Source organism: Panulirus ornatus, chromosome 67 (assembly GCF_036320965.1).
Source record: "Panulirus ornatus isolate Po-2019 chromosome 67, ASM3632096v1, whole genome shotgun sequence".
Taxonomy (NCBI): Eukaryota; Metazoa; Arthropoda; class Malacostraca; order Decapoda; family Palinuridae; genus Panulirus; species Panulirus ornatus.
Window position 1 is genome coordinate 5,193,359 of NC_092290.1, and position 26,022 is coordinate 5,219,380.

Sequence of the window (26,022 nt, forward strand, 5' to 3'; positions counted from 1 at the left end):
AATAAACCCAGAATTTCCATAACTTTCTACAAATACATGGAAGGTATTAAGAATATATGGTGTGGGAGGAAAGTTGTTAGAAGCAGTGAAAAGTTTTTATCGAGGATGTAAGGCATGGGTACGTGTAGGAAGAGAGGAAAGTGATTGGTTCTCAGTGAATGTAGGTTTGCGGCAGGGGTGTGTGATGTCTCCATGATTGTTTAATTTGTTTATGGATGGGGTTGTTAGGGAGGTGAATGCAAGAGTTTTGGAAAGAGGGGCAAGTATGAAGTCTGTTGGGGATGAGAGAGCTTGGGAAGTGAGTCAGTTGTTGTTCGCTGATGATACTGCACTGGTGGCTGATTCATGTGAGAAACTGCAGAAGCTGGTGACTGAGTTTGGTAAAGTGTGTGAAAGAAGAAAGTTAAGAGTAAATGTGAATAAGAGCAAGGTTATTAGGTACAGTAGGGTTGAGGGTCAAGTCAATTGGGAGGTAAGTTTGAATGGAGAAAAACTGGAGGATGTATGGTGTTTTAGATATCTGGGAGTGGATCTGGCAGCGGATGGAACCATGGAAGCGGAAGTGGATCATAGGGTGGGGGAGGGGGAGAAAATCCTGGGAGCCTTGAAGAATGTGTGGAAGTCGAGAATATTATCTCGGAAAGCAAAAATGGGTATGTTTGAAGGAATAGTGGTTCCAACAATGTTGTATGGTTGCGAGGCATGGGCTATGGATAGAGTTGTGCGCAGGAAGATGGATGTGCTGGAAATGAGATGTTTGAGGACAATGTGTGGTGTGAGGTGGTTTGATCGAGTAAGTAACGTAAGGGTAAGAGAGATGTGTGGAAATAAAAAGAGCGTGGTTGAGAGAGCAGAAGAGGGTGTTTTGAAATGGTTTGGGCACATGGAGAGAATGAGTGAGGAAAGATTGACCAAGAGGATATATGTGTCGGAGGTGGAGGGAACGAGGAGAAGTGGGAGACCAAATTGGAGGTGGAAAGATGGAGTGAAAAAGATTTTGTGTGATCGGGGCTTGAACATGCAGGAGGGTGAAAGGAGGGCAAGGAATAGAGTGAATTGGATCGATGTGGTATACTGGGGTTGACGTGCTGTCAGTGGATTGAATCAGGGCATGTGAAGCGTCTGGGGTAAACCATGGAAAGCTGTGTAGGTATGTATATTTGCGTGTGTGGACGTATGTATATACATGTGTATGGGGGTGGGTTGGGCCATTTCTTTCGACTGTTTCCTTGCGCTACCTCGCAAACGCGGGAGATAGCGACAAAGCAAAAAAAAATACATATATTACTTCCTTATCATTATTATTACCTTTCATGGGTAGACTCTGATCATGGGTACTGATACCAACATCAAGGCAATGCTGGAAACCCAACCCTCCTCGTATTGTCCCTTTCCAAAATCAAGTACAGAAGAAAGAGCCAGAGGAGGATTAATCCTCAAAGGTTCCTGAGGCCTGAATGTGCACAGTTGTAACCAGGATGAAAAGAAAGGAATGATGGGTGCTATGTCTGATGAAACATGGATGTTCAGGCTATGATTAAAAAAAGTTTGACAATGGACTAGAATGGTTAAAAAAAAGTTCATGGTCTCCTCACTTCATCACTGCCTATTAACACTTCCCCTTTTGCCACCTTTACCAATATTCGCCTTTTCTTCTCTTGTCTTTCACACATCATTTACCTCTGGAAGCATCTTATTCTCCCCAAAGTCTACTGTAACTAGCTCACTACAACTTTCATTTGTCCCCTTTTTCAACCTCTGCACCCTCCTCTTAACCTTCTGCTGCTTTCTTTTACACATCTCCCAATCATGTGCATTCCTCTGTAACTACCACCCAAAATGCCTATCTCTCTCACTAGCAACTTTACTTCCTCATCCTATCACACACAACCCTTTCTAATCTGCCTTCATCCCACCTTTCACATGCAACATGCATCTCTTACTCATGCTATCAACACTTCCCTAAATATTTCCCATTCCTCACCTACTCTTCTCTCTTCATTTCCTCTCTCCTTTTACCATTCTACACTTAATCTTTCCTGAACCTTCTTCAACCAAATCTCTTTTCCAAGCTCACTCTCACCACTCTCTACTCCCCAACATTGTTTCCTCTTATTCAAACACCTCAACAAATCTTCATCCTTGCCTCCCCAAGATTGGAAATCCCACTAGCTGCCCCTCTCAGCACATTTACATGCAAAAAGTCTCTCTTTCACATGCCTATCAATCAATATGTAATCCAATACTGCCTGCAGACCATCTCCCCAACTCATATACTAGCAAATGTCCCTTTTTAACCAAGAATTCCTAATCGTCAGTCCTTTTTCATCACACAATTCCACAAGCTCTTCACCATTCCATTCATAACACTGAATACCCCATGCAGCCCATTTATACCCTAAAGTACCACATCACTTACCTTTGCATTTAAATCACCTATCACAATACACAGTCTCTTACATCAAAACTGCTGACACATTTACTCATCTGCTCTCCAAAACACTTGCCTCTCATGATTCTTCTCATGGCCAGGTGCATAAGCACTAACAATTACCCATATCTTGCCATTCACTGCCAATTTTACCCACATCAATCAAGAATTTATTTCTTTACACTCTATCACACACTCCCACAACTCCTGCTTCAGTAGTGCTAATCCTTCCATAGCTCTAGTCCTCTTGCCAACTCTCAACTTTATTCCACAGACATTTCCAAATCATTTCCTTTACCCTTGAGCTTTGTTTCACTCAGAGCCAGAACATTTCTCATTTCTTCTGACCTTTTGCAAACTGCTGAAGCAGTATCATAAATCAATACAACATACCCCATTTCTAAAGTCAATACAACATACCCCATTTCTAAAGTGTTGTAAATTTGAAATGTCAAAACTTGAACCTTACTGAAAAAGAAAACAAGCGTTCTTTGTATCAAAACACTGTAAAGGAGATGATGGCTTCACCAACTGTAAAGGACACACTGTAAATGCTAAGATAAGTAGAAAGTATAGCAGTATGAGTTATGCTATCCAACATATTAGACTGAAAAAAATTATTTCTCTATGGGTAAGCTGAAAACCATGTAATATGCTTCTTATTTCATTATTAATTCTTTATTTCATTTATTATACCTTGTCGCTGTCTCCTGCGTTAGCGAGGTAGCTCAAGGAAACAGGCAAAAGAATGGCCCAACCCACCCACATACACATGCATATTCATAAACGTTTATGTATTCTTATCTTATGTTCTTTTATTTCTTCAAAGATACTGCTATTTCATTACTAGAGAATACCCACTCTTCAAAAAATCTGGATATTTTTTGTTTGCTTTAATAATTACCTATATGTATGGTAAAGGGTGTGAATTATACATTTATTAGGGGGCACATCTCTCAGACATTATCATACAACTTATCAAATTCATGTGTGCTGTCTGTATTAACCATGTCCTTAGTCATCATACTCAATTCATGCACCTCTCTTACACTATATAAGTACTTCTTTACATCTTTTCAAAGAAGTTTCGTGTTCAATTTCAGGTTATGTCCTCTGTTTGCTGTACCCTACATCTCTCAAAGGACTGTTCACTGTTTAAACCATCAATCTGTTTTAAAAAATTAAAGGTTGTGATCCAGTTACCCCTCATTCTTCAGTCCCCCAAGGTAGGCAATTTCAAAGCCTCAATTCTCTCCCTGTGAATCATCTCTAATTCTGGTACCATCTAAGATGCAATCCTCTGGACAGACCTATTAGCCGTTTGTGCTTCTTTAGGGGCAACAACCAAATCTGAGAAGCCCATTCTAGTTAGTTTCAAGCATTTTCTCATTACCCTCTCTTGCTCTCATCTTATCCACTCTTGTTCATCTGCAAAAATTTTTACTTGAGAGAGAAATAGAGAAAGGGAATAGTATGAGGGCAGAAAAGAGAAAGAAAATTCAAGGCCATCAAAAAATACATGCACTCAAGAAAGTATGCATCATATACGTATAATTACAGCCCATAGTTTTCAGAGGTGAAATAAACATTACTTAAGTGATGTGATTTTCTGGGAAGCAATATAAACATTAATCAACTTCTAATTTCCCATGTAGTGTAATCAATATCACTTAACTTTGTGAGTTTGCAGGACCTATCACGACTTAAGTTGTGACAGTAACTGCAATGGTATCAACACAAGTTGGGCTCATTAAACGCAGTACACTTAAATGTTCAAAAAATTTCTGTAAAGCATTTGCTTACTATGGGATATACTTCCAACCAGACTAAGTCTATTTGAGTTCAGTGCATATGGAAATTAGAAATAAACACAAAATTCTCCTACAATTAACAAGTCACTAAAATAATTACTCACTGAGGATGTATCCTGGCCATGGGTTGACCAAAGGCACATACAGGGAGACAATCATCCACGTGTAAATAAAGAGCTGACTCAGGATTTGGCCACAAAGAACGATACCCAGAGACTTCTGGTTCACTTGCAGTTTGTCGGCCTTCATAACGCTCTCGTAAGCGTTCATAATGACGCTGTTCACGCATTCTTTGTAGATCCCACCTGTAAATGAGAATAAATTCAAAATAAATTATCTAAATTAGTTAATGCATTCATGCAATTAATTTTCATACATGTTTGCTATTTCCTGCATTTGCAAGGTAATGCCAGGAATATACAAAATTACCTCATTTGCACACATACATTTTCTCATAACACTGTCATATTCTTACAGGGAGGAAGTTTTACATTCGAAGACCCCATCTTTTAATCACTTGGACATTCTCTATAGTCACATTTCTTAACTTTCAATGAGCTGTCTGCATTAACCTTGCCCTTACTCATTTCATTCCATTCATCCTCTACCCTTATGCAATAAATCTACTTCCTCACATCTTTTTAACAAGGTTTTTGCTTAACATGTGCTCCACACCTACAGGTACCTTATATTGTACCCTGGACAATCAAGAATACTAAAATAATTAATTCAATACCTTTTCCGCCTCTTTTCATCCTGTTCAGGTCTTGCATGTCTCTTGAGAAAAACTTCATCCTCCAGGTTCTCGGTCCCTTCCATCACATACAGACTGGTTAATATCCGTGTACCCCATCGTGGAATCTAGAAAGAGTAGTATGCAAGAGAAGAATATTTTACAATCATAGGTAGCTGCAACCATAATACTAGTCTCACCATCTTATCCAGCACGCAAATAGGTATATAAGTATATTCATATTTTTTTCATTATTACTATAACTGATTTCCCTTTCCTACATTAGTGAAGCAACGCCAGGAAACAGACGAAGAATGACCCATCCACTTTCATACCCATACAGACATATACACGAAAATACATTTACACACACACACATATATATTATCATTATCATTATACTTAACCACTGTTTCCCGTGTCAATGAGGTAGCACAAGGAAACAGACGAAGAACTGGCCCAACCCCTCGTATACACATATATATACATAAATGCAAATACAAGCACATATACATATCAACATATACATACATGTATACTATCTATTTTGCTTTGTCGCTATCTCCCGTGTTAGCGAGGTAGCGCAAGGAAACAGACGAAAGAATGGCCCAACCCAACCACTTACACATGTATATACATACACGTCCACACACGCAAATATACATACCTATACATCTCAACATGGGAGCGGGGGGCTGGAAATCCTCCCCTCTCGTTTTTTTATTTTTTTTTTAATTTTCCAAAAGAAGGAACAGAGAAGAGGGCCAGGTGAGGATATTCCCTCAAAGGCCCAGTCCTCTGTTCTTAACACTACCTTGCTATCGCGGGAAATAGCGAATAGTATTAAAAAAAAAAAAAAAAATCTCAACGTATACATATATATATACACACACACAGACAAATACATATATACACATGTACATAATTCATACTGTCTGCCTTTATTCATTCCCACTGCCACCCCGCCACACATGAAATAACAACCCCCTCCCCCCTCATGTGCGTGAGATAGCGCTAGGAAGACAACAAAGGCCCCATTCGTTCACACTCAGTCTCTAAACCACAGCTCCCTTTCCATGTATACTATTTTATATATTATTATACTTTGTCACCGTCTCCCGCTTTAGCGAGGTAGTGCAAGGTAACAGACGAAAGAATGGCCCAACCCACCCACATACACATGTATATACATACACGTCCACACACACACATATACATACCTATACATTTCAAAGTATACATATATATACATACACAGACATATACACATGTACATCATTCATACTTGCTGCCTTCATTCATTCCCGTCGCCACCCCGCCACACATGAAATGAAACCCCCCTTCCCCACATGGGTGCAAGGTAGCACTAGGAAAAGACAACAAAGGCCACATGCGTTCACACTCAGTCTCTAGCTGATGTGTATAATGCACCGAAACCACAGCTCCCTTTCCGCATCCAGACCCCACAAAACTTTCCATGGTTTACCCTAGACGCTTTATATGTCTTGGTTCAGTCCACTGACAGCACATCAACCCCACTATACCACAATGTTCCAATTCACTCTATTCCTTGCATGCCTCTCACCCTCCTGTATGTTCAGGCCCCAATTGTTCAAAATCTTTTTCACTCCATCCTTGCACCTCCAATTTGGTCTCCCACTTCACCTTGTTCCCTCCATGTGTGACACATATATCCTCTTTGTCAATCTTTCCTCCCTCAGTCTTTCCATAAGTCCAAACCATTTCAACACCCCCTCTTCTGGATGTGTTGGAAATGAAATGTTTGAGGACAATATGTGTCCTGCATTTCATTTCGAAAACAGTCACCCTCTTCCATCCTATCTTGTCTAGAGCTCACATATAGGATCCATACAATGCTAATGGAACAAATATACCATCAATCCTCAATGGCAGTGATTATCATACCCCCCCTCCTCCAAACAGTTATTTAGGTTTAACTACCCTATGTTATAATGCCAACTTCTCAAAAAATCAAAATTGGCTAATTCCCAAGTTTAAGATCAAGTAATACCCTGAGGATACAAATACATCATATGGAACGGTTGCTTCTGATAGACACTGGACTACTTATCCTTACATGCTGATGACATGTAATGTTGACAATACATGTCTGACCACCAGTGATGTCATGCAATCTTCACTGCAAAATGAACTTATTCAGATTCTATTCCTTTTCACCTGCTGTTGAACCATTACAAAACACTATGCAGCCACTCTCATGATCTATCATGAATGCTATCTTTTAAGTTTCTCTGCACCACCTATACCAGAAGAATGGCTGATGTAAACATTCTTGGAAGTTTTCTAAATATCAAAGATGATTCATGCCATATGTAAGCACTGAGTAAAAAACTGAAGGATAGAAAAAAAATGTGTAAACATCAATGAAAATACAATACTAAACTACTAAATCAATTTATACTGATCACTGTTTTAACAGGTTATTGTAATCGCACCTAAAGATTCTGTAATTTTAATGTGTTAAAGCAAAACTACAACATAAACAATGGCAACAAATTAAAACAAACAAAAGAAGTTCATAAAGACTGCATCTACATTTGACTGATGGCATCCTTCAAAAATTTGCATAATGGCAATTCAAACAATTATCCAATCGCCTTTTTTAATCTATCTATATCTCTGAAGCCCATTCCCTACAGGAACTCCCTCAAAGGGGTGCCCAAGGCAAAAGAGTCTCGAAAAGATGAAAATCAGACTCAAAATTAATGTAACCAGTCTTTTAAATTACAAAACCAATCCCTCCTCTTTTCCTAGGATAAGGCAATTTAACAAAACTGACATGTTTGAACAAAATACTGTATAACTGCTTCTAAAATAGTTTATACTATTCCCAACACAAAATGCATAAATGTAACATAAGAAGCATAAGCAAGTATAAAAAAATAAAAGTAATATGAGAATATTTTACTGGGACAGGAAGTAACTCAATAATGGGGGAAGTTCATAGCCAATGTTATTATACTGGAAGTGGCTCTACAGCAATGTTTATGTTTGTTTGTGCTATCTAACATCATAAGTAGTTCTATTACCTCCACCTGGGCTTGTAAGCACTCCTCCTCAGGATTAGGATCCTGTATCAATGCTCCATAAGGAAGGTAATAAGCCACGCTGGTATTCAGGATTCCTTCACCTCTCACTGCTCTCCCTGTTGGAGGCTGGCCTGGAAAGGAAAGAAATGGTAAAAAAAAAAAAAAATGCATGCACAATCTCCTTCCTGTATCTTAATGCACTTTTATTTCCAAAATTGTGATAATTTTCCTTGATATGACAAACCTGAAATATATGTAGTTTTAACTAGAGACTGAAATTCAACTCTACAAAACTGTTCTATAATCAACAATGCCTTGTATCAAACAATCCTAATTTCCATACTATTTGGGACAGAAGGGTATCATTAACCCACTTACATACTCAAATACTTTGGAAAAACATGTTAAGAAACTCAATACTTCCTTAGCTTGAACTTGTCCGTGAGGTTCATATTTTCAAGTAAATTTAAAAGGCTAATGACCTATCTACATTTGATATGCCTTTCTCTATTTTGAAGATGTATTTCTACAAAAACACATGGACAGCAATACCATGTAAAGCAGACCTAACAATATATGAGAATATTGGATGCATTCCTAACACCTCCCAAAATTCCCACTTTGCATTCCTGCCATGGAAAAAAAAAGATGTCCTTGATCTTGATCACATTTACTTACATACCCTTCACACTTCACTACAGTGGCCACTCCATCCAATAACTTTCCTAATTCAGTTTATAGAACAGGTTCCTACAGTTGCACCCAAAACACAACCAGACTTCACCTCATGTATCTAACATATCCATACATTTATCAAAAACACATTTGTTGCCCCAATGTCAACTCTTAACAAATTTGCACAAATCGGACCAATACAACTATCATAAATTCTTATGAAAGCAATATTTTCACACGAAATATCTCCACAACATTCTACAGTTTAGAATGCAAACGAAAATTTAAAACTTGCCACTGCTCGTTTCTAGTTACCTTTTCTATAAGTCTATAAGCTTCACATACACTTTCATCTTGCCCTCAAGGTATCATAACATGTTTCAGTGCAAGAATCTGGCCTGTTTGACCATGTCCCCTTTAAACCCTTTTTCCCTAAAGCAAAGGGTTCTTGAAACAGGCTATCACTCTTTTTCATCAGATTTTGGGCTAAAATTCTATGGTACCCTTGATCCTGCTAGTTTCATTCGAGCTCAGATACTTCAAAATAATAAGACTATTTACTGAAATAAAAACAGGTAATCTCCAATCATGAAGTCCACTTCAGCAGAGTGAAATGTACACCTATAAACTGGAAAGATGTTGAAAGGCTCATCAATATGCATCTGCATATGAAATTGTTATGTGTTCTCTGAAGTTACTTTTTGTGATATGTAGTGTTATACTACAAAAACTTCTATGCCTATTGTGCTAACTGGGAATGATTTTAATGAGTAGACTAATGACCACACCTTGTAAGATCAACAGAATTATGATGTATCTGTGTTTCCTAGAAAATGACACCAGTCATTTCTAGTAAAGCAGTTCATATTTTTGAAAGTCAGTTCATATTTCTAGTAATGCAGTTCATATTTTTGAAAGTCAGTATGAACTAAGAACGATTTTCTCACTTTCCTTTCCACAAAGTTTCCCACCTGTTTCAAAATTCCAATTTTTCTTTAAGTTCACACTAAAATCTATTATATGGCAAACTTTTCAAAACAGTTTTCCAAATGAAAATCTTGCTCTCACTCTTAACAGAAACACTTTACAGTTCATTATGTACACACACATACAGCACCAACTTCCAGTCTTTCAACTTCATTTACTGCACAACTTAACCTGTGTTACCTGCCATCATTCTTATCTTCCTACAATACAGGAAAATGTCTGAATAATCATAAATGTAACATCTAACCCGACTCCAAATGTTTCTTGTGCAGCCCACTTATCAACTTTCATTGTTACCAAATGCTTGATCCTGACAAAGATATCATCACCACTTCCAATAACTTTGTATGCTCCTTAAAATTTTTACATTTCAAAACCCTATACAACATAAAGCTGAGAAAAAAATGTATTGCTAAAAATTATGCAACCTTCTTGCTATTCAACAATTTTTAACATGTGGGTCATACGTCAACATCAATTAAATCAGTAATACCTGAACCGCAATTTCATTATTCATCTTCAATTCCAGCTGACAACAAAATGTAAACAATCTTGCCATGAACAAGCTTATGTGTCAAACCTATAAGAAGAGAATGTTACAAATACAATATGATGAAATCACCCATCAAATTTTTGAAAATTTTATCGCTGACATCATAGGACTAGCCATCAACCCCTATACTAATATACTTGAGACTGTAATCTTACCACTACTTTCTCTAATGAACTAACTGATATCTAATCATAGACATAATTCTTCACATCTTCCCCCTCACATATTACACATGCTATTTTCTGGACTAAATACCATTATGTGATCAGTGATACCTTATCTTTTCAATTTCTGTACTAAATTCTTCCCTCTCTTTAATTTAACTGCCATCTGTTCATTTATTCACAACATTCATCTACAATCATAATAAAATGAAAGTGAATTACAAAGCATTCTTCCCAAGGGATTCTTTTAATGTCTGGGTTTCCCACAGCACTGTAATGCATTTTGAAAAAGACAAAACCTAATTATTGAAAGAACACATTTATTCACTTACATGTTTCACAGTCAGAGCTTCAATGTGCAAATGGTTATTTTTCCCATGATGCCAGCTTCTGATGGGAACCCAAAATTCTTAACCCTAATTTTTAGTAAAAACTTGATATTAATCCCTTCCACTATCACCAACCTTCCTCCTACACATAGATCAATTTATACCTCTATCAAATGCACTCAAAAATTTTAACCTTCAAACAATGGTAAAATCACTGCATCCATACACTACTACAGCAACCTTCCCTTCTACCGTACTCATGTGCAAAATAGAGAAAATTATTCATAAACCTCCTAATCCCTATACTACAGCATCTCTCATTACACTTTAGGAACATCACTAATTTCAAATCTAACTAGTCTTCTTACATTACTAATTTCAATTATCCTCTTACACTCATTTTGCAATCTAAATACATAAGTTTACAAAGAAAAAACATTACCACAGACAGATCCCTACAAGCATGGACGATGAACACTTACACACGAGAGAGAGAGAGAGAGAGGGGGGGGGGGGGGGGGGGGTGAAGTGTATCTATGAGGATTCACTCCCTCCTTAACCACCCTGAAATAAAAGAGGCTAGCTTACATTCTTTACATGGCCCAACAGCCATACAACAAACTGCTTGGGCATATGATCCCATGGCGAAAAGGAGAGTAGTGCCAATCAACCCTTTACTCATATTCATTCAATGACAAAGGATATATATTCCTTCAGCCTGATACTGTCCAGAATCAAGAAGTTTGTGGACTAAAATTAAATTCATGAAAATATCTATCTGGCATGTTAAAGCAAAGCACATTCTTCTTCCATATACCACAGCTCATTCTGGAAGGTCTGAGGCATCTCCCATGAAAAAAGCCTGTCTAATATCTTCGCCCAATTGTTTTAAGTCAAAAAGACTTCCTCCAAAGCAGGAACTTGGGAAAGGGAAAATCTGAAAACAGGGCTCCTTACCATGTAATGGAACCTGTGAATCACTCCCAAAACTAATATGAAACCTCAGCTTTCCTCCAATAAGGATACTTATCTTTTATGGAAGACCCAGACCTGAACCTTCCAGGCAAAAGGAAAAAATTGCTTGAAGCACCAAAAGCCATAACTCATTACAGGACTTAAACCTGAAGCTACATGATCCATTTTCAGGATCCCACATTCTTGCTCTCGAAACTGTGGCATATATTGGGAAACTTTCCTCATCCTTGGATGAATCAGATTATGCTAGTTTGTGTCCTTTATATCGAGACACACAGATTTGCTTTTCTGTAGAATACTGCAGACACTCCCAATATGCTCATCTGAACTTTCATTGTCACATTTCTTGTTTAACAAAAAAACATACAACCATTCTACAATAAAGGCAAAAATACAAAAATAAAATATTAGTGGTAAGGCTTACTATCAAAGCAAAGCCTAAAGTCACCAGCATATTATGGCAGCTGATGCCAGTGTCGTCTCAAGGTACTTTAGTTCTCCAGATAAGTTTAATGTCATGGAAAACTGATAGATAAACTGTGATACCTATCTGATACCCAAAAGGCCAAAAATGAGACTGAAAACACCACAAGCCAATGTCAAGTAAAAGTTAGTAGGTCCAGACAGTGCTAGCATGCAAGTATTTATTTATGAGGGTGAAGGATCACTTTGTGCTATCTCACCTTGGCAATATTAAATCATAAGCCTATCCTGAGAAGGTTGCTGTGAGACTATAAAGTCCTGAGAATGTGCATCTGCCAGCCTCATGAGTTTTTATGATGGTCAAAGGGGGTAAAGCCTCTCAGATAAACCTTTCTGGGGTGTGATTTAACCCACCACCAAGTAAGTGCTCTCTAAGTGCTTAGGGGCTCTGACAGTGGAAAAATCTATCTACTGTGTAGTCTATTACTACAAACAACACTCTCACCAAATATGACAATTTCAATTCCATTAACTTACCTTTTTGCTTATGCAGTGCCCTATTTGTTACTAACTTTTCGACAAGTGGGATCAATTTAAAATTACTGAGATACTAGGCAACAACTTCTACAATAACCATTAAGCACCCAAACATTTTGTGCAAAGCAATCACTGTATATCCTAAATAACAATGCATAAGAGCAAATAAACACTGTATGGGGAAAGGCAACATTAAACATGCAATAAAGCATTATCTAAAAATCAGTGTATCAAAATGGCAAGCTAGTGATTAACTTAGGAAACTGAAACATCACAGAGAAGCAGAACAATTAAATTAGTACTGCTGGCCTTATTACCTCGTTTATGACCACATGGTTGTCCTCTGCATGAACGTTCTAGATCGTAGGAGAACAAAATTAAGATTTAATACATCAGTCCAACTTGTTTGCAGACTCATTCCCACATGGCAAGTATAAAATACACAGTATGCTATAAGCCATACATATTATTTCCCAGTTGCTTAAGACAAAGAGGGCCAGGTAAAAATCTTAAAACAGGCCCTGGAAGACTATTCATCACTCCCTAGCATTTTAGTTTGGGTACTACTAAAAATACTCTGAAAACTTATCACATATTTCCTAGGGATGTATAGAAATCAAATAAATTTTTCTGAATAATCTTCCATAAGAAATCAAATACTCTTTATACAACATCAACAACAACAAAAAAAATAATAACTTCAGTATTCACTGTCCTGATTAAGAGTGCTCACCTAAAAGAAAACCAACTGTGTAAGATGAAAATTTCCAAGGTATTATAAAGAAAAAGCCATGCCACTAACAAACGGCTAAGAGAATATCTGTTCTAGTTAAAATAAAGCTGATAATTATGAATCCTTGGAGCATACAAAAAAAAAAGACTGGATTACAAAAATACACCTTTGATTTTAAGAAAAAAGCCAGTACATGAGAAATGTTTAAATAGCTATCTACCTATCCATTACCATAATGCTGTTTTGCCCATTCAAAGCATATCAACTCATGCAGAATATTCTCTAAAACAGCTCACAAAGTAAGCTATGCTTACATTTCCATCAGAAACAAAGTCACTTAAATATGTAAAACAAAAGAAGAGCATCAAATTATTCTAATTTGAATGTCATGAACATACAAGCCTCATCAATTTTCATTAAATACAAACACAATTACCTTTCAGCTGAAGCTTTTGACGCAATTTTTTAGCTTCAAGAGCAGCTGCTCTAGAAGTTGGGGTGGCAGGTCGATCAACTTGGGGTACAGGAGAACTTCGTTTGACTGTGTCTTTTATCTTCTCCTTTGATTTGTCCCGTGACCTCAAATTGTGATCTGTTGTTCCACTGTTATCATTTAAACTATCAGATCTAATTTTTTTGACTGGCATTTCACTCTCACTTTCTGACCGGCGTTTCAAGGTATGTCTCTCCCTTTTCTCACTGCTCTTAGGTGTTTCCTTCCTTGACTGATCTAATACTGATTCAATATCACTCTCATTTTCATTCAGAAACTTCTCAGTTGTTTCTCTTCTTGAGGACCTCTCTCTGGGTGAAGACTTTGGTGTTACTGCCTTTGGAGAGGGTTTCCTCGATAGCTCAAGTCTTCCAGATTTATTAGGAGAGATCCGAGTTTTACTTGAAGGGGAACCTATTTTCTCTGGGGTGACTACTTTGGTGGAAGGGGACCCTAATTTACTTGAGGGAGATCCAGGTTTACTAGGAGAACCTGCTTTACTATTTGGAGAGCCAGGTTTACTAGAGGACTCAGATTTACTTGAAGGGGAACCTGCTTTACTAGGCGAGGATCCAATTTTGCTTGGTGGGGATCCTGCTTTACTAGGTGGGGATCCTGCTTTACTAGATGGGGAACCCACTTTACTGGAAGGTGATCCAGCTTTACTAGATGGGGATCCAACTTTATTACAAGGGGACACAGCTTTACTACATGGAGATGAAGGTTTGCTACACACAACTTTATTAGAAGGAGATGTAGATTTATTTGGAGAACCAGCTTTACTAAAAGGAGACTCTGCTTTATTACCACTGGATTCATTGTTGCTACATGGTGATTCAGCCTTGCTTCCTGTAATCACAGGTTTGGAGCTTGGTGATACTGTTTTACATGTTGGAGAACTGGGTTTACTACATGGTGATGCAGCCTTACTAGGTGGAGATCCACTTTTGCTGCTGGGGGACACACTTTTATTTGTGGGAGGTATAGTTTTACTGGTAGGTGACACTGGTTTGGTGCCAGGTGAACCAGTTTTATTACTAGGTAGTAAAATTCTACTGGATGGAGAACCTGATTTACTACATGGGGATAAAGTCTTAATTGTAGGAGACCCAGCTTTGCTTGTAAGAGACGATGTTGGGGATTTGTTAAATGGGGATTCTGGTTTGCTAACAGAGGATTCGTCATTTTCAGATTTTGCACTAGGGGAATCTGGCCTGGCAGGCTTGAGAACAGTTGATTCTGATGTTTCTGTTTCACTCTCTGTGTTGGTTGAAGCTTCGCTTGGTTTTTTATGTAAGCTAAGGGACACTCTCCTGTCCATGCGCTCCAATTTAGCCCGCAACTGAAAAATATATGAATTCATGATAAACATTCGGTGCAAGGAAGGATTTGTTAAGAGTATGGAAAAGAGGATAAGGTATGCTGCTTACCGTGAAAATCTTCTCTAAGCTGCAAGGTATGTAGCTACCATGTTAACAAATTTTACACTAACAAGGCTAAGGTTAATTCTTAATTAAGAGGAGAAATCTTACATACTCATTTTTCCTATTACTTGAATGTTAAGCAAGAACTCCAAAGTGCAGTAAAATCTAAGTGCTAAATACCTAAAAGCAGCAACAGAAACACTCACCAAGGATGTTTGCATACTTTACCTATAAGTTAAGTATGGCAAGTACAAACTTCTGTTATCTTAATATCTACAAATTCTAATTTCATAACCTTAGGGCTATTTGAAGGGCTCCTGCAGCTTCAAATCAGTGCTACAATCGATAGCAGAGAAATGAACACTATGGAAGACAGGAGGTCCTTAATGAGACTGTAATCTCTTCATCCAATGACAATGTTACAAGATCATAGGTGACATTCCACTCACTGTGTAACCATGTGCAGCGGTAATCTGGTAACAACATCCATATGTATACCACATAATGCCCTTGGGCAGCAAAGATCTTAACCTTGTACCAATTACACAGCAGCTGGATATGCTGACTAATTGGGTATGAGCATAGCCAAGTGGTCCACATACCATCTACCACACAAATGGTAAGAGGTTCAAATCCTTGCTGTTGGAGGACATTATGTGTTCTATGAAAGTGCACATTCATATGCACTATACTTGTGTTCATATAACTCCACATGTACATACACACAAATCTTTTTTTCCCTCTAAGGCACTGCCATCTGTTCTTGACATTAACTCACACAGGAAATCACAAACATTGTTGTTTAATTTGTTTATGGATAGGGTGGTTAGGGAAGCTGAATGCAAGTTTTAGAGAGAGGGGCAAGTTTGCAGTCTGTTCTAGATGAGAGGGCTTGGGAAGTGAGTCAGTTGTTGTTCACTGATGATACAGCACTGGTGACTGATTCGGGTGGGAAAGTGCAGAAGTTGGTGACACCCCAAAATATTATATTATATTATATTACATTATTCATATCATATTATACTTTGTCGCTGCCTCCCACACCAGCGAGGTAGCACAAGAAAACAGACGAAAGAATGGCCCAACCCACCCACATACACATGTATATACATACATGTCCACACATGCACATATACATACATATACATTTCAACATATACACATATATTCATACACATACATATATACACAAGTACAAAATTCATACTTGCTGCCCTTATTCATTCCTGTCGCCACCCTGCTACACACACACACACACACACACACACATATTTATATTCCTACGAGTCCATGGGGAAAATGAAACACGAAAAGTTCCCAAGTGCACTTTCGTGTAATAATCACATCATCAGGGGAGACACAAGAGAGAAATATAACAGTCAGTTGATATACATCGAAGAGACGAAGCTAGGACGCCATTTGGTAAACGTGATATATATATATATATATATATATATATATATATATATATATATTTTTTTTTTTTTTTTTTTTTTATACTTTGTCGCTGTCTCCCGCGTTTGCGAGGTAGCGCAAGGAAACAGACGAAAGAAATGGCCCAACCCCCCCCATACACATGTACATACACACGTCCACACACGCAAATATACATACCTACACAGCTTTCCATGGTTTACCCCAGACGCTTCACATGCCTTGATTCAATCCACTGACAGCACGTCAACCCCTGTATACCACATCGCTCCAATTCACTCTATTCCTTGCCCTCCTTTCACCCTCCTGCATGTTCAGGCCCCGATCACACAAAATCCTTTTCACTCCATCTTTCCACCTCCAATTTGGTCTCCCTCTTCTCCTCGTTCCCTCCACCTCCGACACATATATCCTCTTGGTCAATCTTTCCTCACTCATTCTCTCCATGTGCCCAAACCATTTCAAAACACCCTCTTCTGCTCTCTCAACCACGCTCTTTTTATTTCCACACATCTCTCTTACCCTTACGTTACTTACTCGATCAAACCACCTCACACCACACATTGTCCTCAAACATCTCATTTCCAGCACATCCATCCTCCTACGCACAACTCTATCCATAGCCCACGCCTCGCAACCATACAACATTGTTGGAACTACTATTCCTTCAAACATACCCATTTTTGCTTTCCGGGATAATGTTCTCGACTTCCACACATTTTTCAAGGCTCCCAAAATTTTCGCCCCCTCCCCCACCCTATGATCCACTTCCGCTTCCATGGTTCCATCCGCTGACAGATCCACTCCCAGATATCTAAAACACTTCACTTCCTCCAGCCTCTCACCATTCAAACTCACCTCCCAATTGACTTGACCCTCAACCCTACTGTACCTAATAACCTTGCTCTTATTGACATTTACTCTTAACTTTCTTCTTCCACACACTTTACCAAACTCCGTCACCAGCTTCTGCAGTTTCTCACATGAATCAGCCACCAGCGCTGTATCATCAGCGAACAACAACTGACTCACTTCCCAAGCTCTCTCATCCCCAACAGACTTCATACTTGCCCCTCTTTCCAAAACTCTTGCATTTACCTCCCTAACAACCCCATCCATAAACAAATTAAACAACCATGGAGACATCACACACCCCTGCCGCAAACCTACATTCACTGAGAACCAATCACTTTCCTCTCTTCCTACACGTACACATGCCTTACATCCTCGATAAAAACTTTTCACTGCTTCTAACAACTTTCCTCCCACACCATATATTCTTAATACCTTCCACAGAGCATCTCTATCAACTCTATCATATGCCTTCTCCAGATCCATAAATGCTACATACAAATCCATTTGCTTTTCTAAGTATTTCTCACATACATTCTTCAAAGCAAACACCTGATCCACACATCCTCTACCACTTCTGAAACCACACTGCTCTTCCCCAATCTGATGCTCTGTACATGCCTTCACCCTCTCAATCAATACCCTCCCATATAATTTATATATATATATATATATATATATATATATATATATATATATATATATATATATATATTTATATATATATATATATATATATATATATATATATATATATATATATATATATATATATATATATATATATATATATATAACAAGGTGATAACAAGTAGTGGTGATGTGAGAAGGAGATGGAGTGAGTATTTTGAAGGTTTGTTGAATGTGTTTGATGATAGAGTGGCAGATATAGGGTGTTTTGGTCGAGGTGGTGTGCAAAGTGAGAGGGGTTAGGGAAGATGATTTGGTAAACAGAGAAGAGGTAGTAAAAGCTTTGCGGAAGATGAAAGCCGGCAAGGCAGCAGGTTTGGATGGTATTGCAGTGGAATTTATTAAAAAAGGGGGTGACTGTATTGTTGACTGGTTGGTAAGGTTATTTAATGTATGTATGACTCATGGTGAGGTGCCTGAGGATTGGCGGCATGCTTGCATAGTGCCATTGTACAAAGGCAAAGGGGATAAGAGTGAGTGCTCAAATTACAGAGGTATAAGTTTGTTGAGTATTCCTGGGAAATTATATGGGAGGATATTGATTGAGAGGGTGAAGGCATGTACAGAGCATCAGATTGGGGAAGAGCAGTGTGGTTTCAGAAGTGGTAGAGGATGTGTGGATCAGGTGTTTGCTTTGAAGAATGTATGTGAGAAATACTTAGAAAAGCAAATGGATTTGTATGTAGCATTTATGGATCTGGAGAAGGCATATGATAGAGTTGATAGAGATGCTCTGTGGAAGGTATTAAGAATATATGGTGTGGGAGGCAAGTTGTTAGAAGCAGTGAAAAGTTTTTATCGAGGATGTAAGGCATGTGTACATGTAGGAAGAGAGGAAAGTGATTGGTTCTCAGTGAATGTAGGTTTACGGCAGGGGTGTGTGATGTCTCCATGGTTGTTTAATTTGTTTATGGATGGGGTTGTTAGGGAGGTGAATGCAAGAGTTTTGGAAAGAGGGGCAAGTATGAAGTCTGTTAGGGATGAGAGAGCTTGGGAAGTGAGTCAGTTGTTGTTCGCTGATGATACAGCGCTGGTGGCTGATTCATGTGAGAAACTGCAGAAGCTGGTGACTGAGTTTGGTAAAGGGTGTGAAAGAAGAAAGTTAAGAGTAAATGTGAATAAGAGCAAGGTTATTAGGTACAGTAGGGTTGAGGGTCAAGTCAATTGGGAGGTTAGTTTGAATGGAGAAAAACTGGAGGAAGTGAAGTGTTTTAGATATCTGGGAGTGGATCTGGCAGCGGATGGAACCATGGAAGCGGAAGTGGATCATAGGGTGGGGGAGGGGTCGAAAATTCTGGGAGCCTTGAAGAATGTGTGGAAGTCGAGAACATTATCTCGGAAAGCAAAAATGGGTATGTTTGAAGGAATAGTGGTTCCAACAATGTTGTATGGTTGCGAGACGTGGGCTATGGATAGAGTTGTGCACAGGAGGATGGATGTGCTGGAAATGAGATGTTTGAGGACAATATGTGGTGCGAGGTGGTTTGATCGAGTAAGTAACGTAAGGGTAAGAGAGATGTGTGGAAATAAAAAGAGCGTGGTTGAGAGAGCAGAAGAGGGTGTTTTGAAATGGTTCGGGCACATGGAGAGAATGAGTGAGGAAAGATTGACCAAGAGAATATATGTGTCGGAGGTGGAGGGAACGAGGAGAAGAGGGAGACCAAATTGGAGGTGGAAAGATGGAGTGAAAAAGATTTTGTGTGATCGGGGCCTGAACATGCAGGAGGGTGAAAGGAGGGCAAGGAATAGAGTGAGTTGGAGCGATGTGGTATACCGGGGTTGACGTGCTGTCAGTGGATTGAATCAAGGCATGTGAAGCGTCTGGGGTAAACCATGGAAAGCTGTGTAGGTATGTATATTTGCGTGTGTGGACGTATGTATATACATGTGTAGGGGGTGGGTTGGGCCATTTCTTTCGTCTGTTTCCTTGCGCTACCTCGCAAACAGCGGAAAAAAAAAAATATATATATATATATATATATATATGGGAGGGTATTGATTGAGAGGGTGAAGGCATGTACAGAGCATCAGATTGGGGAAGAGCAGTGTGGTTTCAGAAGTGGTAGAGGATGCGTGGATCAGGTGTTTGCTTTGAAGAATGCATGTGAGAAATACTTAGAAAAGCCAATGGATTTGTATGTAGCATTTATGGATCTGGAGAAGGCATATGATAGAGTTGATAGAGATGCTCTGCGGAAGGTACTAAGAATATATGGTGTGGGGGGACAAGTTGTTAGAAGCAGTGAAAAGTTTTTATCGAGGATGTAAGGCATGTGTACATGTAGGAAGAGAGGAAAGTGATTGGTTCTCAGTGAATGTAGGTTTGCGGCAGGGGTGTGTGATGTCTTCATGGTTGTTTAATTTGTTTATGGATGGGGTTGTTAGGGAGGTGAATGCAAGAGTTTTGGAAAGAGGGGCAAGTATGCAGTCTGTTGTGGATGAGAGAGCTTGGGAAGTGAGTCAGTTGTTGTTCGCTGATGATACAGCGCTGGTGGCTGATTCATGTGAGAAACTGCAGAAGCTGGTGACTGAGTTTGGTAAAGGGTGTGAAAGAAGAAAGTTAAGAGTAAATGTGAATAAGAGCAAGGTTATTAGGTACAGTAGGGTTGAGGGCCAAGTCAATTGGGAGGTTAGTTTGAATGGAGAAAAACTGGAGGAAGTAAAGTGTTTTAGATATCTGGGAGTGGATCTGGCAGCGGATGGAACCATGGAAGCGAAAGTGAATCATAGGGTGGGGGAGGGGGCGAAAATTCTGGGAGCCTTGAAGAACGTTTGGAAGTCGAGAACATTATCTCGGAAAGCAAAAATGGGTATGTTTGAAGGAATAGTGGTTCCAACAATGTTGCATGGTTGCGAGGCGTGGGCTATGGATAGAGTTGTGCGCAGGAGGGTGGATGTGCTGGAAATGAGATGTTTGAGGACAATATGTGGTGTGAGGTGGTTTGATTGAGTAAGTAATGTAAGGGTAAGAGAGATGTGTGGAAATAAAAAGAGTGTGGTTGAGAGAGCAGAAGAGGGTGTTTTGAAATGGTTTGGTCACATGGAGAGAATGAGTGGGGAAAGATTGACCAAGAGGATATATGTGTCAGAGGTGGAGAGAACGAGGAGAAGTGGGAGACCAAATTGGAGGTGGAAAGATGGAGTGAAAAAGATTTTGTGTGATTGGGGCCTGAACATGCAGGAGGGTGAAAGGCATGCAAGGAATAGAGTGAATTGGAACAATGTGGTATACCGGGGTCGACGTGCTGTCAATGGATTGAACCAGGGCATGTGAAGCGTCTCGAGTAAACTATGGAAAGTGTGTGGGGCCTGGATGTGGAAAGGGAGCTGTGGTTTCGGTGCCTTATTACATGACAGCTAGAGAGTGAGTGTGAACGAATGGGGCCTTTGGTGTCTTTCCTAGCACTACCTCGCACACATGAGGGGGGAGGGGGTTGTTATTCCATGTGTGGTGAGGTGGCAATGGGAACAAATAAGGGCAGACATTATGAATTATGTACATGTGTATATATGTATATGTCTGTGTGTGTATATATATGTGTACATTGAGATGTATAGGTATGTATATTTGCATGTGTGGACGTGTATGTATATATATGTGTATGTGGGCGGGTTGAGCCATTCTTTCGTCTGTTTCCTTGCGCTACCTCGTCAACACGGGAGACAGCGACAAAGCAAAATAAAAAAAAAATAAAATAAAATAAAATACATATAAATATATATATTGGAAAGGATCACACACACACACACACACACACACACACACACACACATATTTATATTCCTATGAGTCCACGGGGAAAATGAAACACGAAAAGTCCCCAAGTGCACTTTCGTGTAATAATTACATCATCAGGGGAGACACAAGAGAGAAATATAACAGTCAGTTGATATACATCAAAGGGACAATGCTAGGACCCCATTTGGTAAACATGTGATTATCCAAAACATGATGTTATGTGAATAAGAGCAAGGTTATTAGGTACAGTAGAGTTGAGGGTCAAGTCAACTGGGAGATAAGTTTGAATGGAGAAAACCTGGAGGAAGTGAAGTGTTTTAGATACCTGGGAGTGGATCTGGCAGCGGATGGAACCATGGAAGCGGAAGTGAATCATAGGGTGGGGGAGGGGGCGAAAATTCTGGGAGCCTTGAAGAATGTGTGGAAGTCGAGAACATTATCTCGGAAAGCAAAAATGGCTATGTTTGAAGGAATAGTGTTTCCAACAATGTTGTATGGTTGCAAGGCGTGGGCTATGGATAGAGTTGTGCGCAGGAGGGTGGATGTGCTGGAAATGAGATGTCTGAGGACAATATGTGGTGTGAGGTGGTTTGATCGAGTAAGTAATAATAGGGTAAGAGAGATGTGTGGTAATAAAAAGAGTGTGGTTGAGAGAGCAGAAGAGGGTGTTTTGAAATGGTTTGGTCCCATGGAGAGAATGAGTGAGGAAAGATTGACCATGAGGATATATGTGTCAGAGGTGGAGGGAATGAGGAGAAGTGGGAGACCAAATTGGAGGTGGAAAGATGGAGTGAAAAAGATTTTGAGTGATCGGGGCCTGAATATGCAGGAGGGTAAAAGGCATGCAAGGAATAGAGTGAATTGGAACGATGTGGTATACCGGGGTCAACGTGCTGTCAATGGATTGAACCAGGGCATGTGAAGCGTCTGGGGTAAACCATGGAAAGTTCTGTGGGGCCTGGATGTGGAAAGGGAGCGGTGGTTTTGGTGCATTATTACATGACAGCTAGAGAGTGAGTGTGAACGAATGGGGCCTTTGTTGTCTTTTTCCTAGCACTACCTCGCACACATGACGGGGGAGGGGGTTGTTATTTCAAGTGTGGCAAGGTGGCAATGGGAATGAATAAAGTCAGACAGTATGAATTATGTACATGTGTATATATGTATATGTCTGTGTGTGTATATATATGTATACGTTGAGATGTATAGGTATGTATATTTGCGTGTGTGGACGTGTATGTTTATACATGTGTATGTGGGTGGGTTGGGCCATTCTTTCGCCTGTTTCCTTGCGCTACCTTGCTAAAGCGGGAGACAGTGACAAAGCAAAATAAATAAATAAATATATATATTCTATACTTGATGGCCATTTCCCGCATCAGCAAGGCAGCACCAGGAAACAGACAAAGAATAGCCCATCCACTCATATATATGTACATAAATGCCCATACACACACATATACATATCTACATATACACATACACAGAGATATACACATGTACACACTCATGCTTACTTGCCTTCATCCATTCCAGGCGCTACCCTGCCCCACAGGGAACAGCATCGCTACCCCAGGTTTCAGCGAGGTAGCACCAGGAAAGCAGACAAAAAAGGCCACATTCGTTCACACTCAGTCTCTAGCTGTCATGTGTAATTCACCAAAACCACAGCTCCCCACCCACATCCAGGCCCCATAGACCTTTCCCTGGCTTACCCCAGATGCTTCACATGCCCAGGTTCAATCCATTAACAGCACATCAACCCTGGTATACCATACTGTTCCAATTCAGGAAGTGTGTATGTAAATAAACATAGTGTTACCATTACGTAAGTTGTTATCCCAGAGAAATGGGGTAAAAGCATACTTTTCCCACATACTTCCTGGATGTTTCAGGTGACTAAGAGGGACAGGAGTGGGAAGCTGGAAGCCCTTCCCTTCTTTATTTCAATTTCTAAGTGTTGGAACAGAAGAGGAAGCACCCAGGCAAAATGCTCATCCTCCTTAAAGGCTCAGGCTGAGAAGTCTGAATTGTCTGGATGTAAACATGAATGTATTTGGCTGTAACCAAGACGAGAGGAAAGGAGAGATGTGTAGTATGTTTGAGGAGAGGAACTAGATGTTCTAGCTCTGAGGGAAACAAAGCTCAAGGGTAAGGGGTACAAACAGTGCGTAAATATCTTACGGTAAAGTCAGGGTTAGTGTGTGGGTGAGAGCTAAGAAAGGGATAGCACTTCTGGTGAAGTTGGAATTTTTGGAAAAGTGTGAAAGTGTGTGAAGAAGCGAAACTGGATTATGATAGATGAGTGATTTAGTACTTATGCAACTGGCAATGGGAAGAATGACAGAGGCAAGTATTCTACGAGCAGCTGAGTGAGTGTGTCAGTTGTTTTGATGTGAGAGAATGCATATCAGTGATTGGTGATTTGAATGCAAAAGTGGGTGATGTGGCAATTGAGGGTATAACTGTGGGGCTTGGGGTATTCACTAAGGTGAACAGCTTGTGCGGCTGTGCTGAAAAAAGGACAGGTGATAGGAAGTACCTGGTTTGATGAGAGAGACATGCATAAGTGGAGTAGCAAAGACGATAAGCAGGTATTACTGGATTATGTAGTAACCAACAGACATGTGCTGAGAGTGGCAGGTGGTGGGATGACTGACCATTACCTGATGGAGACGACGGTGAAGATTTGTAAGGGTTTTGGAGGAGAAAATAGTGTGGGTCAGAAGACAGTGAAATAAGCAATCTTGGGAAAGAGGCTTGTGTGCAGAAATACCAGATATCCAGTGTAAATGACAAAAGGTGAGAGGAAATGAAACTCGGGAAGTGGATGAAGAATGGGAAGTACTAAATGAGGCTACGAGAATGGGCGAGAAATGGGAGGTACTGTACAGTATTCAAAGAAGTAATGATGGCATGTGCAAAAAAGTGTGGGGTAAAAGGTAGTGACGAAATGAAAGATTGCTGTCTGACAATAAAGATAAACGTAGGATGTCTGAATCAGAAAGATATGTAAAATGAGTCACTGCAAGTGGTTAGGTGCAGAAAAGAGGTCATGAAAGCCTTGCCTATGATAGAATGTGGCAAGATACTGGATTGGATGGTAGAACTGGCTGTGCTAAGTTAGGTTTACTTTGGTTAATATGTCATAAATTTCATACATTTTCCTTGTTTTTACCCCACAATATCCCTCATCTTCAAAGCTTGCCTACTAAGTGAGTAACTAACCTTGTAACACTTAAAGCAGGAATACACTGGGGCCACCCAGTTTAAATCTTGTAACAGTAAAGAATTCACCCACATTAATTTCATCTAAAGTCACAAAATTTGTGTGGTGTCCCTAAAATGGAATTCTACCATTAAATCAAATCTGATCCACACTTTACACACATATGACAACCATTAGCTCTGTATATAATGCAATTTTCATCTGCAATGCTAATGTTGGTGTTTAGAGAATAAAATTACAGTTGTGGAACCCAATCAGGAGCACTATCTTAATAAAAAATCTGAAAAAAGGAATTAATGTATATCATGGAGAGTTAATCAAACATAGGCAATTGAAAAAAGTCATAACCTATAAAAATTCCAGCTAGACCTGCACTAAAGCAGTTAAGATTTACTTATTTTTCAACACTTTAGATGAAAAATACCAATCACACCCATGATTATGCACTGCAAAAATTTTACTACATATCAACAAAGAGATAACATAGCCACTGTTCATACAATCCCCAGAAAGACGAATTTAATATTGGTATCTTTCTACAATCATTTTGGCTACTGTGCGAGGTTTTCATGGGTTCTCGCGACACTCTACAGGCGTTCAATCTACTTTTACATTATCCTAAATTTTCCAATATACATAACCTTTATTTCAATATCATTACCATTTTGAACATCCAAGAAATTTGTTAGGTTAGGTCTGGTTTGGTTTGGTTGAAAATGTTCTGATGATTTCTGATGTC

The 26,022-nt window shown here is 39.4% G+C and overlaps 1 protein-coding gene across 5 annotated transcripts in view; it reads right to left on the reverse strand.

Moving 5' to 3' along the window:
- LOC139747173 (uncharacterized) overlaps positions 1-26,022 on the reverse strand; it is a 45,174-nt gene that overhangs the window by 7,722 nt on the left and 11,430 nt on the right. For 4 of the 5 annotated variants that reach the window (XM_071659144.1, XM_071659140.1, XM_071659142.1 and 1 more), the window contains 5 exons: positions 13,859-15,257; positions 13,007-13,045; positions 8,047-8,177; positions 4,979-5,103; positions 4,347-4,547 (listed from right to left, as the gene is read on the reverse strand). In XM_071659144.1, the coding sequence (XP_071515245.1) occupies positions 4,347-4,547; positions 4,979-5,103; positions 8,047-8,177; positions 13,007-13,045; positions 13,859-15,236 (1,874 nt within the window). In that variant the 5' untranslated portion in view covers positions 15,237-15,257. The remainder of the gene's footprint in view (positions 1-4,346; positions 4,548-4,978; positions 5,104-8,046; positions 8,178-13,006; positions 13,046-13,858; positions 15,258-26,022) is intronic. The other variant, XM_071659141.1, reaches the window with a different exon arrangement.